The sequence below is a fragment of the Bufo gargarizans genome, chromosome 7 (genome assembly GCF_014858855.1).
Source record: "Bufo gargarizans isolate SCDJY-AF-19 chromosome 7, ASM1485885v1, whole genome shotgun sequence".
In the NCBI taxonomy this organism is placed as follows: domain Eukaryota; kingdom Metazoa; phylum Chordata; class Amphibia; order Anura; family Bufonidae; genus Bufo; species Bufo gargarizans.
The window spans coordinates 125,738,941-125,757,797 of NC_058086.1; the positions used below are offsets into that span (position 1 = coordinate 125,738,941).

Consider the following 18,857-nt stretch of genomic DNA (forward strand, 5'->3'; position numbering starts at 1 on the left):
GATATATAGTTTTGTGGGAAAATAATTCAATATAATATGTATTTATTTCAATTAAATTCCTGATCATTCTAGACTCTGAAGTCAAAGAGGTGGTCCTATCAGTGATTGACACCTATCTCTATGCACAGTTGTAGAGTAAAAGCTGTCAATCCCTTTTAATAGGACCGCCTCCTTGACCTCAAAACCTAGAGCAATAAATTAAATGAAGAAAAAACAAGTTACGTTACATAATCCTTTCTCATAAAACTATATATCAATCTTCTCAGCTCTTCTTGCTCCATATATGCTGCCTGTGCCTTACTTTGCATTTTCATGGTGAAAGGTTTCCTTTAAAGTCCCTTCAGACCTGAACTGGTCCTTAAAAAAGTAGGTTTTGGGAAATAATTAAAAAAATAAAAGAATGTTTACGCAATCATGCCAACATAAAGTAGACATATGACAAGTGTTAAATAACCAACTTAGAAAGCAGACTTATAAAGGTTGAAGTTGAAGATATACTACACGTACAAAGTTTAAGTTTTAAAGAGTATAGAATTTAACGTGCTTAAATTTAAAACGATACCTTTATTATTCAACTGGGTTATAGAGCAAAAGGAGGTTTGCTCCAAGTGATATCCCGACTATGATACATACATTGGGACAAAGACTCCTCTTATAGAAAGGGAATAGATTCTAACATACGGTCAATAAAGTGCCGAGAATGGGGGTGGTGGGTAGATGGATGGGAAAATACTCTTTCCCTAGATGACCCTCAAGATCTAAGATCCTGTGCCCAGGGTTGTCCCCTGATGGTGGAGACACCCTGTCCCCGTACCTAAGTCTCTTTATTGCCCTAAAAAGGCCCTACTGGAAGACCTGGATTGAAAGCAAATAAATCCAGGGAAAAACAAAAAAACACACATATATAGATGAAATCATGTGTAAACAATAAAACAACCCCAACGCGTTTCAGCTGCAGATGGCAGCTCATCAGCAGCCTCCTATACCCTGGATGCATCTTCTCCAAGGGCCCCCCTCTGATCGGTAATGTCTCCCTTGACAGAGGTTGCTCATCATCGTTATTAGAACCTAACAGGTTATATATATATTATATAGGAGCTAAGTATAATTTTACGTTATCTGTTTATTTTTGTTGTTCCCTACGTTCACATCACCCCCTGATGAGCTGCCATCTGCAGCTGAAACGCGTTGGGGTTGTTTTATTGTTTACACATGATTTCATCTATATATGTGTGGTTTTTTGTTTTTTTGTTTTTCCCTGGATTTATTTGCTTTCAATCCAGGTCTTCCAGTAGGGGCCTTTTTAGGGCAATAAAGAGACTTAGGTACGGGGACAGGGTGTCTCCACCATCAGGGGACAACCCTGGGCACAGGATCTTAGATCTTGAGGGTCATCTAGGGAAAGAGTATTTTCCCATCCATCTACCCACCACCCCCATTCTCGGCACTTTATTGACCGTATGTTAGAATCTATTCCCTTTCTATAAGAGGAGTCTTTGTCCCAATGTATGTATCATAGTCGGGATATCACTTGGAGCAAACCTCCTTTTGCTCTATAACCCAGTTGAATAATAAAGGTATCGTTTTAAATTTAAGCACGTTAAATTAAATAACCAACTGTCTCAATTAAATTGAAGAGCGCCATCACCCAGCTGTCAGCCTCTGCATTTTCGGTATGTTGCCCTATATTTTAGTTGCACCCCATGGCCAGCAGACGTGATAGGTTCCTGCCATGTTAGTGTTGCCTTGATCTTTTTGGGGGCACATACATTTCTGTATCTATATTCCAAATTCATGACCTATCATACCCAGTGGGACGTTGTTCTAACATTTAATTGGTCATTGGTTTGTATAACTGTTGATTTTTATTGCGACAGGGTTGTCAGCATGGTGGTGTGCAACTGTGGATAGTCCCTGCTTGTTCACACATATGTACTGTGTAATAATGTTTATTTTAAAAAGATATTAATAAACTAGATATTTTATTACCCATAATTGGTGCGCTAGCACTCCTTTTCTGTTGTGTTGCATATGACAAGTGTTAGTTATTAGGCATTTTGTGTTGTATAACTATTCTTTGCAAGCAGAAAAAAGTCACATTTTGTACACTGCTACTTTCTCCAAATTGTAAATTTGGATGTCACAGTGTAGTTGCCGTATGTACTCTCTTTAGTAGCTTTCTGGCGTACTGGCTGCGGTGGGTTCTGTGTAGGCTGGTTCTTATGGCCTACTGTACATGTAGATATGTCAGCCTGTGTGTGAACTGCTCCTTGTGTTCGTATGCTCCCCTCCCTGTTGTCTTGGTTCTGGTAGGGTTAACTTTCCCTGTTCTTTCTGGGTGTGTTAGCTAGGTGGTCAGATTACCTTGTTACCCTGCTATAACATCCTGTGTGCTGTGGGTTTGAGGTCAGTCTCTCTCCAGCTTTGTTGAGTGCAGGAGCTATGCACCTTACCTGGGGATATTCCATCTGCCTTGTCTGTGTCGTCACCTAGTGAGACATCAAGGTCACCTTGCCCGGTTACATGTCTGTTCACCCATGGACTAACTCCACATGGGGTATAGGCATCTGCTCTTGAGAACTTTCAGTGTAGCATAATTTTTTTTGTGGCATTCTCCATCTGGGCCTCCACATAATCCTGTCTCTGATCTCTATAGGTAGTTCTATCCTCCGCATGACTTTGTTTTTGCTCTGATATACATTGTCAGCTGTGACACCTAATAAAATAGGATGTGTCTTTCCAAATCAACTGAATTTATGACAGGTGGACTCCAATCAATGTGTAGAAACATCTAAAAAATGATCCAGGAAAATTTGGAGGCTCTCAAAGCAAAATTTCAAGTGTCATAGCAAAGGGTCTGAATACTTATGTCCATGCAAAATCTTTTTTCTAAAATTCAGTTTTTTTTATTATTGGGTATTGTGTGCAAATGAATGAAGAGAAAACATTTTTGATTTTAGCACAAGGCCACAACAAAACAAAATGTGAGCAGGGGAAATGGTCTGCAGACTTTCTGAATGCCTTCTATATAAGGTTCAGCAAATTGACCTTTTGGATCATGGATTTGCAGTCGATTTGTTCAAAAATACTGCACAGAGAGGCAAGATTTGTTTCACCTGAAGACTTTGGTGAATGAATTCAGTATTCATTTCCACATCTTTAAAACCATTTCAGATTAGGAATCCGAAGTCGGGTTTGGTACCGGCTGGTACCTCAGTACTAAACCCGACTTCGGATTCCTAAGTTGAAATGTTTTTAAAGGTATAGAAATGAATACCGAATTAATTCACTGAACTCTCAGAGGCAATAACTTTTAGTACTGTACAGAGAAAGAAAAAAAACTAAAAGATTTTCATTAGAATTTTCGTAATCCAGACACGCCTGTAATGTGAAGTAAAAGGCAGCATGGATGAATCCCCTGGATCTGGGATCATGAGAGACTTCAGTAACAAATTTCCAATGTCTTGGAATTTAGAATAAAACGTAACTTTAAAAGAACTCCCTGGTGTTCTCAGGGGATGCATTTTTTGCAGATCACGTTTCATCAAGGAAACGCATCCACCCAAGAACACCATGGAGTTCTTTTAATCATGTAAATAAAAGTTACGTTTTATTCCGATCCTTTGAAAATTTGTTACTGAAGTCTGTACAGAAAAATGTCTCTATAATGAATGAATAGACTTCAAAGCTGTGATCTGAAGGTTGTTTCGCTCAAGCCTAGTTATATATATTAACAATAATGCATGATCAATAACTATGTCATTATAATGTCTTAATATAATGTTTTTTATAACTGTATTTATCTTCTTACCTACACACGTTGGTGGTTCCGAATTCCATTTTCCTTCTGATGTACAGAAAATCTCAGAAGGTCCCTTCAGCTTAAGCTTTGGGTCTTTGCATTCAAATCGAATCACTTGACCAACAGAATACTCTTCATCATATGAAGTGGATATAACATTAATATTGTCTGTAGCATCAATTGGTGGACAGCTCCTAACTGCAAGAGACAAGAGAAAATGTTTAATTTCAAATTTTCCACTGAAATGCCATGATAGCTTCACACTAACATAACACAATAAATCCACAAGAATAAAAACATATGTTGTGTTTTTCCTCTTAGGGTAAGGCCATGCGCCATGTTTCCTGATGCAGTTTTGGAAGCCAAAACAAGGAATGCTTTAAAAAAAGGAGAAGTAATTTATGTCCTTAATACATTATCTCCTTTAATAATCCACTGCTGATTTTGGCTTCCAAACCTACATCAGGAAATTGACTGATGATGCTGAACCCTTAGGCCAGTCTCAGACAAGCAAGTCTGTCTGTCCATGCCTCTTCTGTTTATGTCCGTGCAGCTCTGCCTGGGTCCGTCTAGCTGCTATTGCTTGCAGCACAGGTATCTGCTTCTGCCACTGCTATGCCTGTATTCTGTTCATGCCTGTCTGCTCAATGTACTGCTGGTATCTTGTTGGTATCTCCTTGTCTGCTGCCACTGACTTGGTTTACGCTCTGGAGTAGCCCCTGGCAACTACCTTAGGATCAAGCCTATCCTCACCATCTGAGACCGTAGTGATGACCCAGGTTTTGCTTAGTTACGCCACTCCAGAGTATTGCTAGTCAGTGGCGCAGTGGGTTTCACCCACTGATCCATGCAGTTCATTGAGGTATCCTTGTTATGTCAAGTTCTTGGTATCCATGTAATAAAGTTCTGGTGTTCCTAGATCGAGTCATGTGTATTCTGTCTTGCCCTCCGGCACGTGACATTTCCTGTGACTGTAATAGGTTGTTTCATGTAAAAAATGATAGGCACACCTCTAATTTGAACTGCCTAGATATTTACATAAAATATTCCACTAGTATAGTTAAATTAACAATTTATAAAAATAATAATAATAATAAAAGGTTAAAAACTAAGTGTATTACATTGGTTGATGACAATTCATATAATTTACCTACTGTATATCACTAATTTATAATATTAGCAACTGTTAATTATTGTGTTTATCTACTTGATTTTCCTCTTTATACAGAATTCATCACACATAATAAGTATATTGTGTAGTTCAGTAATCAGTTTAGCATTTCTAGTATTTCCTAATCTAGGCTTTTATTAGGAAAAACATATATAACCACTTCACATCTGGGCCATTTGCCCCCTTCCTGATCAGGCCTAATTTTGCAAATCTGACATATCTTACTTTAGGTGGTAACAGCTTTGGAACGCTTTTACTTATCCAAGCCATTCAGACATTGCTTTCTCGTGACACATTGTACTTCATGACAGTCATAAATTTGAGTCAATATATTTCACCTTTATTTATGAAAAAATCCCAAATTTTTCACAAATTTAGAAAAATTTGCAATATAAAAAATTTCTATTTCTCTGCTTTTAAAACAAAAAGTGATACCTCATAAAATATTTATTACTTAACATTCCCCATATGTCCACTTTATGTTGGCATTATTTTGGAAATGTCATTTTATTTTTTTAGGACGTTAGAAGGCTTAGAATTTTAGAAGCAATTCTTAAAATGTTTAAGAAAATTGCCAAAACCCACATTTTAAGGACCAGTTCAGGTCTGAAGTCACTTTGTGAGGCTTAAATAGTGGATACCCCCATAAATGACCCCATTGTAGAAACTACACCCCTCAAGTTACTTAAAACTGATTTTACAAACTTTGTTAACCCTTTAGGTGTTCCACAAGAATTAAAGGAAAATGGAGATCAAATTTTTAAATTTCACTTTTTTGGCAGATTTTCAATTTGTATCCATTTTTTTCTTTAACACATCGAGGGTTAACAGCCAAACAAAACTCAATATTTATTACCCTGATTCTGCAGTTTACAGAAACACCCCACATGTGGTCGTAAACTGATATAAGGGCACGCAGCAGGGCATAGAAGAAAAGGAACGCCATATGGTTTTTGGAAGGCAGATTTTGCTGAACTGGTTTTTAGATGCCATGTCCCATTTAAAGCCCCCCGATGCACCCTTACAGTAGAAACTCCCAAAAAGTGACCCCATTTTGGAAACTAGGGAATAAGGTGTCAGTTTTAATGGTACTATTTTTGGGTACATATGATTTTTTGATCATTCATTATAACACAAGGTGACCATTGGTTGTTTTAGCACAGTTTTTATTTTTATTTTTTCACAGCGTTCACCTGAGGGGTTAGGTCATGTGATATTTTTATAGAGAAGATCGTTACGGACGTGGCAATACCTAAAATGTATACTTTTTTTTATTTATTAAAGTTTTACACAATAATAGCATTTTTGAAAAAATAAATAAATGATGTTTTAATTTGTCACTGTTCTGAGAACTCTAGTTTTTTTTTTTTTTTTTTTTTAAATGATTTTCTTATGTAGGGGCTCATTTTTTGCAGGATGAGGTGTTGGTTTTATTGGTACCATTTTGTGGGACATAAGCCTGTTTGATCACTTGGTGTTGCACTTTTTGTGATATAAGTGTCACGAGGGTGTCAAGAGCCACGTCTGACTCCGTTATACCCGGGGTCAGGAAGTCGCAGCGGGTGGCTGCGCGCTCTATGTCTAAAGATCACATTGTTTCTTAGTGATTGTTTTCTGTGTTTGCCTTGCAATCCTTTTTGTCTCACTCAGGGATCCGTAGCTTCTCCTCCTCAGCTGTTTCTTGTCTGCCACTCCCAACCTATTTATATTCTCCTCTCACACTTCTCTAGTTGCCAGTTATAGAGCTTCCTGCCTGGACTTCTATACTGACCCACTGGAGCTGTGAATCCTGGTCGTTGTTCCAGAGTGCTACCCTCCGGATCCCTGTTGGGCTTTTTGTTGTCTCCTGTTGTCGCCCACCTGGGATTATATGTTTAGTCTGTATTGTCTGTCCTCCCCTTGGTGTTTTCCTTTAGAGCTAGTGGTGCGGACTAGTGTTCCCACCGCCCTGTTCACCATCTAGGGCTCATCTTAGGGAAAGCCAGGGTTTTAGGCACGTGATCGGCGTATGGGTGAGGAACCCGTCTAGGGACGTCAGGGCAGCCAGGTGCCAGCCGCAAGGTGAGTCAGGGGTCACCACCTTCCCTCTCACTTGGGCAGGGCCTTCCTCTTTCCCTCCCTCTGTGTCACGTATGTGACAGTCACGCCGATTGTGATATTATAACTGGCCCTTATTTTTTGGGAGAAAAAAAAAAAAAAAATTTTTTCTCTCTACTTAGAATCCAATATGGATCCTATTGCTGCTTTGGCAAAACAGCTTCAAGGCCTGTCTTTGGAGGTGGCAGGATTGAAGGCATCTGTCCTCCAACAACAGCAGCAAATGCAGCAGACCGCAAGCCCAGCGGTTGCTATGGGTAACCAGGTTGTTACAGAACCCAAGGTTGTTCTTCCTGACAGATTTTCTGGTGGAAGGGACAAATTTGTGACGTTCCGTGAGGCCTGCAAATTATATTTTAAGCTGCGCCCTTACTCCTCAGGTAATGAAGAACAGCGGGTGGGGATTGTTATTTCCCTGCTTCAGGGGGACCCGCAATCCTGGGCATTCTCGTTACCCCCTGGCTCCCAGGCTCTCCGGTCAGTGGAGGGATTTTTTGGGGCTTTGGGTCTCATATATGATGACCCTGACCGAGTCGCCCTGGCTGAGTCGAAGTTACGGAGACTCCTACAGGGAGATCGGCCAGCAGAGGAATATTGCTCAGAGTTCCGTAGGTGGGCTACGGATACTCAGTGGAACGACCCGGCTCTCAGGAGTCAGTTCTGCTCTGGGTTATCTGAAAGGGTTAAGGATGCGCTGGCGCTGTATGAGACCCCCCTTTCCCTTGATGCTGTTATGTCCCTCTCTATCAGAATAGATAGACGTCTTAGGGAGAGATCGAAAATTCCTGAGCAATTGGTAACCTCTCCCAAGCAGCAGTTAGTCTGTACTGACTTAGATGAGCCTATGCAGCTAGGAGGAACTTCTCGTCAGGTCCGTCCTCCTGAGGTTCGCCGTAGGTGGGGGGCTTGTTTTTTCTGTGGGGGGAGGGGTCATTTCATTAATGTCTGTCCCTCCTTTCTCAAAAACAAAAGACCGTCGGAAAACTACTAACCCCAGGCTGTGCGGAGGATGTCAGCCGGGGGGTATACGTTTCCTCCATACGAACATCTCAATTTGTGTTGCCAGCGGTTATTGTTTTTGGTGTTAAGACGGAGTCTATTTCTTTTTTTCTAGACAGTGGAGCAGGGGTAAATTTGATAGATGCCCATTTTGCCCGCACTATGGGTTTGTCTCTCTGTACGCTGCAGAGACCTATTCCCATATTCGCTATTGATTCTGCTCCTCTGTCTCAGAAAAACCTCACTCACATTGTCCATAACTTACACCTTCGGGTAGGGGACCACCATAATGAGTGTCTTTCATGTTACGTTCTGGAGGGCCTTCCCTCTCCTGTGGTATTGGTCTTCCCTGGTTGGTAGCGCACAATCCAGTGGTGGATTGGCAGGCCAGGGAGATATTGGAGTGGAGTGAGCATTGCAGAGAGAATTGCTTAAATAACAATTGCTTAATCGCCTCCATAGCTTCCCTACCTACATTTATTTCAGACTTTGAGGACGTTTTTTCTGAAAAGGGTTGTCAGAAGCTACCACCTCATCGTCCTTATGATTCCAACATTTCGTTAATGATATTTTTAGTCATCTCATCGGCAGGTTTGTAGTAATATACCTAGATGATATCTTAATTTATTCGGCTGATCTGAAAACACATGAAGTACATGTCAGGCAAGTACTGCAGGTCCTACGGACGAATAAATTATATGCGAAAATTGAAAAATGTGTCTTCGCCGTTCAGGTAATACAGTTCCTGGGATATCTATTATCTGCTTCAGGTTTCCGTATGGATCCTAGGAAGGTCCAGGCAATTTTAGATTGGGATCTTCCTGAGAACCTTAAAGCTCTACAACGGTTTTTGGGTTTCGCAAATTTCTATAGAAAGTTCATTAAAAATTATTCAGTGATCGTTAAACCCCTTACTGACATGACTAGGAAGGGGACTGATTTTTCTAAATGGTCTGACGCCGCTAAAATTGCATTTTCCTCTCTAAAAGAGAGATTTACCTCGGCACCTGTTCTAATTCAACCTGATGTCTCCCAGCCTTTTATTGTTGAAGTAGATGCGTCAGAGGTGGGAGTGGGGGCTGTATTGTCTCAGGGTCCGTCTCCTGGCAAATGGCGTCCTTGCGCTTTCTTTTCCAAAAAGTTATCTACTGCAGAAAGGAATTATGATATTGGAAATAGGGAACTGTTGGCGATTAAACTGGCGTTTGAAGAGTGGCGTCACTTCTTAGAGGGAGCAATCCACCCCGTCACGGTGATTACGGATCACAAAAACCTTCTGTACCTAGAATCGGCTAAGCGTCTCACCCCTAGACAAGCTAGGTGGTCGCTATTCTTTACCAGATTTAACTTTGTAATCACCTATCGTCCTGGGGCAAAAAATACCAAGGCAGACGCATTATCTCGTAGTTTCCCTGGAGGGGGTAATGTTAGTGATCCGGTACCTATTTTACAAAGAGGAGTGGTTGTCTCTGCTGTACACTCCGTTCTAGAGGGAAAGGTGTTAGAGGCCCAGGGGGACGCCCCGGCCTCTTGCCCCTCAGAGAAATTGTTTGTACCGTTAAACCTGCGTCTTGAATTATTAAAGGAACATCATAATTCGGCACTTGCTGGGCACCCGGGTAGTAAAGCAACCTTGGAGCTATTGTCTCGTCGTTTTTGGTGGCCAAGGTTGCGTCAGGATGTAATGGATTTTGTGTCTACTTGTGCACGCGCGAAAGTCTCTCATACACGTCCAGCAGGGTCTTTATTGCCACTTTTCATCCCCAATAGGCCATGGACACATCTGTCAATGGATTTCATCACTGACTTACCGTTGTCTGCGGGTAAAACAGTTATCTTGGTAGTAGTAGACAGGTTTAGCAAAATGGTACACTTTATTGCGCTACCCGCACTTCCTAATGCTAAGACTCTTGCTCAGGTGTTTATCAGTGAAATCGTGAAGCTTCACGGGGTCCCTTCCGATGTGGTTTCGGATCGGGGAACCCAGTTTATTTCTAAGTTTTGGAAAGCTTTTTGTTCCCGTTTGGGGGTACACTTGTCCTTTTCCTCAGCTTTCCATCCTCAGTCGAATGGACAGACTGAGCGTACCAACCAAAACCTAGAAACATATTTAAGGTGTTTTGTGTCTGAAAACCAAGAGGTGTGGTCATCATATTTACCGTTAGCCGAGTTTGCCATAAATAATCGCTGTCAGGAATCCACTGGCAAGTCACCATTTCTTGGTGCATACGGTTTTCATCCCCAATTTTGTACTTTCAAAGAGGGGGGGTCTTCTGGGGTTCCCGAAGAGGAACGGTTTTCTTCATCTCTTTCATCGGTATGGCAGAAGGTGCAAGCTAACTTGAAAAATATGAGTGGTAAATATAAATGCATGGCCGATAAGAAACGGTCGCCAGGTCCGGACCTAGGAGTGAATGACTATGTGTGGTTGTCTACTAGGAATATTAAGTAGAAGGTTCCCTCTTGGAAACTGGGCCCTAGGTTCATTGGTCCTTATAAAATAGTAGCCGTCATTAACCCTGCGGCTTTTCGTCTGGAGCTACCTCAGACTTTTAAGATCCATAACGTCTTCCATAAGTCGTTACTCAAGAAGTATGTTCCACCTCTAGAACCATCACCGCTGCCACCTCCTCCTGTTATTGTGGATGGTAATCTGGAGTTTCAAATATCCAGAATTGTTGATTCTCGTCGGGTCCGCCGCTCTCTTCAGTATCTGGTGCATTGGAGGGGTTACGGTCCCGAGGAAAGAATGTGGGTTCCAGCGTCAGAGGTAAACGCCAACAGGTTAATTCAGGCTTTCCATGCCTCTCATCCTGAAAGACCTGGTCCTGAGTGTCCGGAGGCCCCTCGTGAAAGGGGGGGTACTGTCACGAGGGTGTCAAGAGCCACGTCTGACTCCGTTATACCCGGGGTCAGGAAGTCGCAGCGGGTGGCTGCGCGCTCTATGTCTAAAGATCACGTTGTTTCTTAGTGATTGTTTTCTGTGTTTGCCTTGCAATCCTTTTTGTCTCACTCAGGGATCCGTAGCTTCTCCTCCTCAGCTGTTTCTTGTCTGCCACTCCCAACCTCCTTATATTCTCCTCTCACACTTCTCTAGTTGCCAGTTTTAGAGCTTCCTGCCTGGACTTCTATACTGACCCACTGGAGCTGTGAATCCTGGTTGTTGTTCCAGAGTGCTACCCTCCGGATCCCTGTTGGGCTTTTTGTTGTCTCCTGTTGTCGCCCACCTGGGATTATATGTTTAGTCTGTATTGTCTGTCCTCCCCTTGGTGTTTTCCTTTAGAGCTAGTGGTGCAGACTAGTGTTCCCACCGCCCTGTTCACGATCTAGGGCTCATCTTAGGGAAAGCCAGGGTTTTAGGCACGTGATCAGCGTACGGGTGAGGAACCCGTCTAGGGACGTCAGGGCAGCCAGGTGCCAGCCGCAAGGTGAGTCAGGGGTCACCACCTTCCCTCTCATTTGGGCAGGGCCTTCCTCTTTCCCTCCCTCTGTGTCACGTATGTGACAGTCACGCCGATCGTGATAATAAGATGACAAAAATGGCTTTTTTTTACACAGTTTTTATTTTTATTTTTATAGTGTTTATCGGACTGGGTGGATCATGTGATATATTTATAGAGCCGACTGTTACGGACACGGCAATACCAAATGTGTCTATTTTATTTTAATTTTTTCTATTTTTTTTAAAAAAAATGTATTCCTTACTTGGGGATTTTTTTTTTTTTACATGTGAAACTTTTTTCTTTTTTCTTTTAACACTTTTTTTATATCTTTTATTTTACACTTTGCATCCCCCATAAGGTCATACAAGACCTCTGGGGGACATTTAAATTCACTTTTTTCCACTATTTTTCCACTTATGATTTCTCCTTTAACTGGGGCTGACATAGTTGCCCCAGTTACAGGGGAAATACACCCCCCAGAGAGGCTTTACAGCGGTATACTGCACTGTACAGCCTCTGTGAAAGACCCGACAGCTCCTGCACTACAGATGTATTGTAATGCATTTCAGAGGAGATCAGACACCCAAAAGTTGAAGTCCCAGAGTGGGACAGAAATAAAGTTAAAAAAAAGTGTTTTTAATATTAAAAAGATAGTTTCAAGAAAAAAAAATGAAAAAAAAGCCCCTTTCCCCTGATTTTATAATAGAAAAAACACACATATTAAGTTATCACCGCATCCTTAATGACAGGTTCTATAAATATATCACATGATGCACCCCATCCGATAAACACAGTAAAAAAATAATAATAAAAACTGTGTAAAAAAAAAAGCCATTTTTATCACCTTACATCACAAAAAGTGCAACACCAAGCAAACAAAAGGCCTTATGCCCCCAAAATTGTACCAATAAAACCGTCACCTCATCCCACCTAAAATGAGCCTCTACATAAGACAATCGCCAAAAATACAAAAAAATATAGCTGTCAGAATATTGAGACATTAAAACATCTTTTTTTATTTCAAAAATGCTATTGTGTGAAATAAATAAAAAAAGTTGAAATATTAGATGTTGCCACGTCCATAACAACCAGCCTTCTTTTGTTACCTTGCCTCACAAAAAATGTAATATATAGCAATTAAAAATCATATGTACTCCATTATCAGTTTTCAAAATTGGGTAACTTTTTCGGAGTTTCTACTATAGGGTTGCATCAGGGAGGCTTCAAATGGGACATGGTGTCTAAAAACCAGTCCAGCAAAATCTGCCTTCCAAAAACCATATGGCGCTCCTTTTCTTTTGCACCCTGCCGTGTGCCCTTACATCAGTTTATGACTACATGTGGGGTTTCTCTAATTTTTTTTTAGAAATTTCATCTCCATTTTCCTTTATTCTTGTGGAATACCTAAAGGGTTAACAAAGCTTATAAAATCAGTTTGGAGTAACTTAATAGGTGTAGTTTCTACAACGGAGTCATTTAAGGGAGGTTTCCACTATGTAAGCCCCAAAGTGCACAAAGCCCCACAAAAATTTTCTTAAACATTTTAAGATTGCTTTCAAAATCCTAAACCTCCTAACGGCCTAAAAAAATAAAATAACATTTACAAAATGATTCCAACATAAAGTAGACATATGGTAAATGTTAAGTAATAAATATTTTATGAGGCATCACTTTCTGTTTTAAAAGCAGAGAAATTTAAATTTTGAAAGTTGCGAGCTTTTCAAATATTTTGGTAAATTTGGGATTTTTTTTATAAATAAAGGTGAAATATATTGACTCAAGTTTACCACTATCATGAAGTGCAATGTGTCACGAGAAAACAGTCTCAGAACGGCTTGGATAAGTAAAAGTATTCCAAAGTTATTACCACATAAAGTGACGCATTTCATATTTGCAAAAAATGGCCTGGGCAGGAGGGTGAAAACTGGCCTGTGGTAGAAGGGGTTAACAGGCTGGGGGCCCATAGCAACCAATCAAATTAAACCTTTTATTTTTCAAAGGAGATGTGAAAAATGAAAGGTGGAATCTGATTGGTTGCTATGCACAACTGAGACAATTTTACTTTACACCAGTTTGATAAGTCCCCCCTGCTCGCTACCAGCTGCTTAGCCTCAGGGCTTGTTCACATGACCATTGCCTCTCCATTGCCGTATTGCAGCCAGCATACGGCAGTTCCGCAAGACACGGGGCACCGGCCGTGTGCATTCCGCATCAAGGATGCGGACCTATTCACTTGAATGGGTCTGCAAATATGGAGATGCGGTGCAGAACGGAACCATGGAACGGAATCCTACAGAAGCACTACAGAGTGCTTCCATGGGTTCCGTTCCATGCCTCCGCACCGCAAAAAGATAGAACTTGCTCCATCTTGGTGATGGGGACGCTCCATGAGCACGGAAGTCGGCTGAAGTTCTAAGTTGAAATCGCAATGCGATTTATATAACTTGAATTAATGGCATTGCGATTTCAACTTAGAACTTCAGCTGACTTCCGTGCCCATGGGAACGACTCCATGCTAGAATGTACTGTCGGATTTGAGAAAGTTGAAATCGCAATGCGATTAATTCAAGTTCTATAAATCGCATTGCGATTTCAACTTACCACACTCTGCGTCAACTACGTAATTTTCCATGGGAGTTTTGCCATGGGTCCCCCTCCGGCATGCCACAGTCCAGGTCTTAGTCCCCTTGAAACAACTTTTCCATCACTATTGTGGCCACAAAGAGTCCCTGTGGGTTTTCAAATTCGCCTTTCTATTGAAGTCTATTGCGGTTTGCCCAGTTCGCACGTTCGCGAACATTTGTGGAAATTAACGTTCGCGAACGGAAAATTTTATGTTTGCGACATCTCTAATTGCGGACCGCAATTTGCAGTCCACAGCAGGGGCACGGAGGGGCAACGGTCGTGTGAACAAGCCCTTAGACATATTTTGCTGTCACATTGACATTGCTAATGCTGTCTTGGCATTATAGCGCTTGAAAAGGTTTGAATGCAGTACTAGGAGAAATCGGACGTAATATATCGGACGTAATACACAACTTTTCAGGGCAATTTGAGCGCTTCTAATTTGGGTAGAATTACTTCAAACCCAAATCAAATCTGCCAACAGATTTATTTAATCTGAAATTTGCTCATTTCTAATTAAAATAATTAAAAAGGTTTTCACCTCATTTAGAAGAGGTATTATTACTAGTGATGAGCCACAGAGGTCATAGTCGAAATTGCGATACTTCGAGAACATTTTGTAGAATATGTGTCGAATATTTGCGAATTAAAATATCCGTTATATTCAACTTTTTTTTTTACTCGAAAAATCGGCAAGGTAATGATTGCGTAATATGCGAATATTACGCAATCAATACAGGCGTGGGTCAAAAACCGACTTAAGCAGGGAGGAATCATGACTTAAAAAAAATACAAATATTCTAAAAAACAAATATATAGAGCAATATAGCTAATATAGTGCTATATTCGTTTTTCAGAATATTTGTAATATTCTAAAACAAGAATATATAGCAATATAGCGAATATTCAAAAAACAAACAAATATAGAGCAATTTATCTAATATAGTGCTATAATCTTTTTTTTAATAGTTGTAATTTTTTCCAATCTGAAATTCAGATGAGAAAAAAATTATAACTATTAGACAAAGAAGATTATAGCGCTAAATTGCTCTACATTCGTTTTTTCGAAGATTCGCTATATTGCTATATATTCTTGCTTTAGAATATTACGAATATTCTAAAAAAAGAATATATTCGATATAGTGCTATATATTTGTTATTTTTCCCATCTAAAGTCATGATTCCTCTCTGCTCAAGTTGCTTGTGGGCCAATGATTTATTGGCCCACAAGCGAGAAGCAGGGAGGAATCATGTTTTAAGATGTTAAAAAATTACAACTATTTGATATATTGAATGCACTATGATATATTCAATGCGCTATGCACTATATTCAAAATAGTTGCGATATTCGAGATAAATATTCGTAATTCGAATATTCGTACTCAACACTAATTATTACTAGGGATGAGCGAACCTGAACTGTATAGTTCGGGTTCGTACCGAATTTTGGGGTGTCCGTGACACGGACCCGAACCCGGACATTTTCGTAAAAGTTCGGGTTCGGTGTTCGTCGCTTTCTTGGCGCTTTTTGAAAGGCTGCAAAGCAGCCAATCAACAAGCGTCATACTACTTGCCCCAAGAGGCCGTCACAGCCATGCCTACTATTGGCATGGCTGTGATTGGCCAGTGCAGCATGTGACCCAGCCTCTATTTAAGCTGGAGTCACATAGCGCCGCCCGTCACTCTGCTCTGATCAGCATAGGGAGAGGTTGCAGCTGCGACGTTAGGGCGAGATTAGGCAGTGATTAACTCCTCCAAAAGACTTAATTCAGAGATCGATCTGCAGCTGTGAATGATTGAACTGCTGCTATTGAATTGCTCACTGTTTTTAGGCTGCCCAGAGCGTTTTTCAGTCACTTTTTTCTGGGGTGATCGGCGGCCATTTTGTGTCTTGTGGTGCGCCAGCACAAGCTGCCACCAAGTGCATTTAACCCTCAATGGTGTGGTTGTTTTTTGGCTAAATCCTACATCAGGGTCAAGCTGTCACACCAAGTGCATTTAACCAGCAATAGTGTGGTTATTTTTTGGCCATATACTACATCAGGGGCAAGCTGAGCCTGTCACCAAGTGCATTTAACCCTCAATGGTGTGGTTGTTTTTTGGCTAAATCCTACATCAGGGTCAAGCTGTCACACCAAGTGCATTTAACCATCAATAGTCTGGTTATTTTTTGGCCATATACTACATCAGGGGCAAGCTGTCACCAAGTGCATTTAACCCTCAATAGTGTGGTTGGTCAAGATGTCACACCAAGTGCATTTAACCATCAATAGTGTGGTTATTTTTTGGCCATATCCCAGTCTAATTCTGTCAGTAAACGTATACCTGTCACCCAGCGCCTAAATAATAGGCCTCAAATTTATATCCAGCTAAATCTGTCGTTACTGCTGTGGCTGGTCAAGTTATTTAGTGTCCGTCAAAGCACAGTTTTTGTTCTGGGTTGAAATACAATTCCCAATTTAGCAATTTCCTAATTTAGTGGTTTCTGCTGTATCAGAGCTATTTTAAATCTATCCCTAAAAGGGTATTTGAGAATCAAGGTGCACATAGGGTCATTCTGAATAACTTCACACACATGCTACTGTGCATTTCCAAGTCTAATTCTGTCAGTAAACCTATACCTGTCACCCAGCGCCTAAATAATAGGCCTCAAATTTATATCCAGCTAAATCTGTCGTTACTGCTGTGGCTGGTCAAGTTATTTAGTGTCCGTCAAAGCACAGTTTTTGTTCTGGGTTGAAATACAATTCCCAATTTAGAAATTTCCTAATTCAGTGGTTTCTGCTGTATCAGAGCTATTTTAAATCTATCCCTAAAAGGGTATATAAGATTCAAGGTGCACATTGGGTCATTCTGAATAACTTCACACACACGCTACTGTGCATTTCCAAGTCTAATTCTGTCAGTAACCGTATACCTGTCACCCAGCGCCTAAATAATAGGCCTCAAATTTATATCCAGCTAAATGTGTCGTTACTGCTGTGGCTGGTCAAGTTATTTAGTGTCCGTCAAAGGACAATTTTTGTTCTGGGTTGAAATACAATTCCCAATTTAGCAATTTCCTAATTTAGTGGTTTCTGCTGTATCAGAGCTATTTTAACCTCTTAAGGACATAGGGCGTACAGGTACGCCCTTGTGCCCTGGTACTTAAGGACACAGGGCGTACATGTCTGCCCTGTGCATTTTCGATCACTGCCGCACGGCGGGCGGTGATCGGCACCCCGTGCCTGCTCAAATCATTGAGCAGGCACTTGGGGCAAATGCGCCGGGGGGTCCAGTGACCCCCACATGTATACGATCGCAGAAAACCGCAGGTCAATTCAGACCTGCGGTTTTCTGCGTTTCCGGGTTATTCGGGTCTCTGAAGACCCGATAACCCGGAACAGGATGGTGATGGTGGTGTGATTTCACCCCACCAATCACCATCCAGCGATCCTGAGTGGTGATGGTGACATCACCACTCAGGATCGCTTTCTGATTGGTCTGTGGGCGGTCCGGCGGCAGATTCAAAAGAGGCAGGCTCTCCTCTCCTCCTCCTTTTGTGTTCCGGAGCCGGAGGAGAGAGGAGCTGCCTGCACGTGTGTCCGCCATCGCTGCCAGCACCCCCAGGACCCGATCTGTGCCCCAGCACCCCCCATCAGGTACATGGGGACAGAATAGGGAAAGTTTGGTTTAGGCAGGGAAAAAAAAGGGAAAGTTAGTTTCTGAACTTTTCTGAACTTTGATTGCATCACCCTAAGTTAGGGTGTCTGGGGTCCACAGCACAGCTGTGTGACCCTAGACCCCCCAGGGGTGCTGCCACTTGCCCCCCCCACCCCCTGCTCCCCCTCCCACCTTTTTTGGGGTGCATTTTATTTTATTTTTTGTGTACGCTGACTGTGGCTGGCACTTAGTGTCCGGCCACTGTTAGCGCATCGTACACCCCACCGCTGATCAACTTCGGATGGTTGATCTGCGGTTTTGAATTTTTTTTCCCACATTTTTTGCCCTTTTTTTTTTTTTTTTTTTTTTTCTGTTAGTTTTAAGGTGAGTTCGTGAACACCCGTGCCCCCACACACACGCACACAAAATAAAGAGTTACACACACGCACATATGCACGCAGACACACACTCCCCTATGGCCCGCCGGACGTTCTCGGCCGAGGAGGCATATACGCCCAGCTTGCCTCCGACTCCGAGAGTCCCAGTGAGGATGAGGATGACCCCACATTCCTGTTGTCATCCGCATCCTCCTCATCATCTAGCGATGATGATGAGCCCCCAAGGCGGCGGAGACGCCGCCAGGCGAAGCAAGGGGACCGCCATGTTAGGGACCCTGTGGCCCACACTAGTATGAGCAGCTCTGGGGCTGTACTGGTTTCCCGGCCCACCAGTTAAATCCACCGGAGCCCCCTGCCGGTGAACTTGTCCGGTGTAGCCCAGAGCGATACGAGCCCGTGATTCCTGATTTTGTAGGCCAATCAGGAATCCAGATTTCCACAGTAGGCTACACTGAATATGACTTTTTTTGTAATTTTTTCAGTGACCCACTGGTAAATCTGATGGTGGAGCAGACGAATCTGTACGCCCAACAGTTCGTCGCTCAACACCCGGGCTCCTTTTTGGCCAGGCCCGGTGGCTGGACGCCGGTCAGTGCAGCCGAAATGAGGACATTTTGGGGCCTTGTGCTGCATATTGGCCTGGTCAAAAAACCCAGTGTCAGGCTGTACTGGAGTGGGGA

At 41.9% G+C, this 18,857-nt stretch overlaps 1 protein-coding gene across 1 annotated transcript in view; it reads right to left on the bottom strand.

The window, feature by feature from the left end:
• LOC122944191 (complement receptor type 1-like) overlaps positions 1 to 18,857 on the bottom strand; it is a 380,940-nt gene that overhangs the window by 308,736 nt on the left and 53,347 nt on the right. The window contains exon 3 of the mRNA XM_044302417.1: positions 3,812 to 4,000. Coding sequence (XP_044158352.1) covers positions 3,812 to 4,000 — 189 coding nt within the window. The remainder of the gene's footprint in view (positions 1 to 3,811; positions 4,001 to 18,857) is intronic.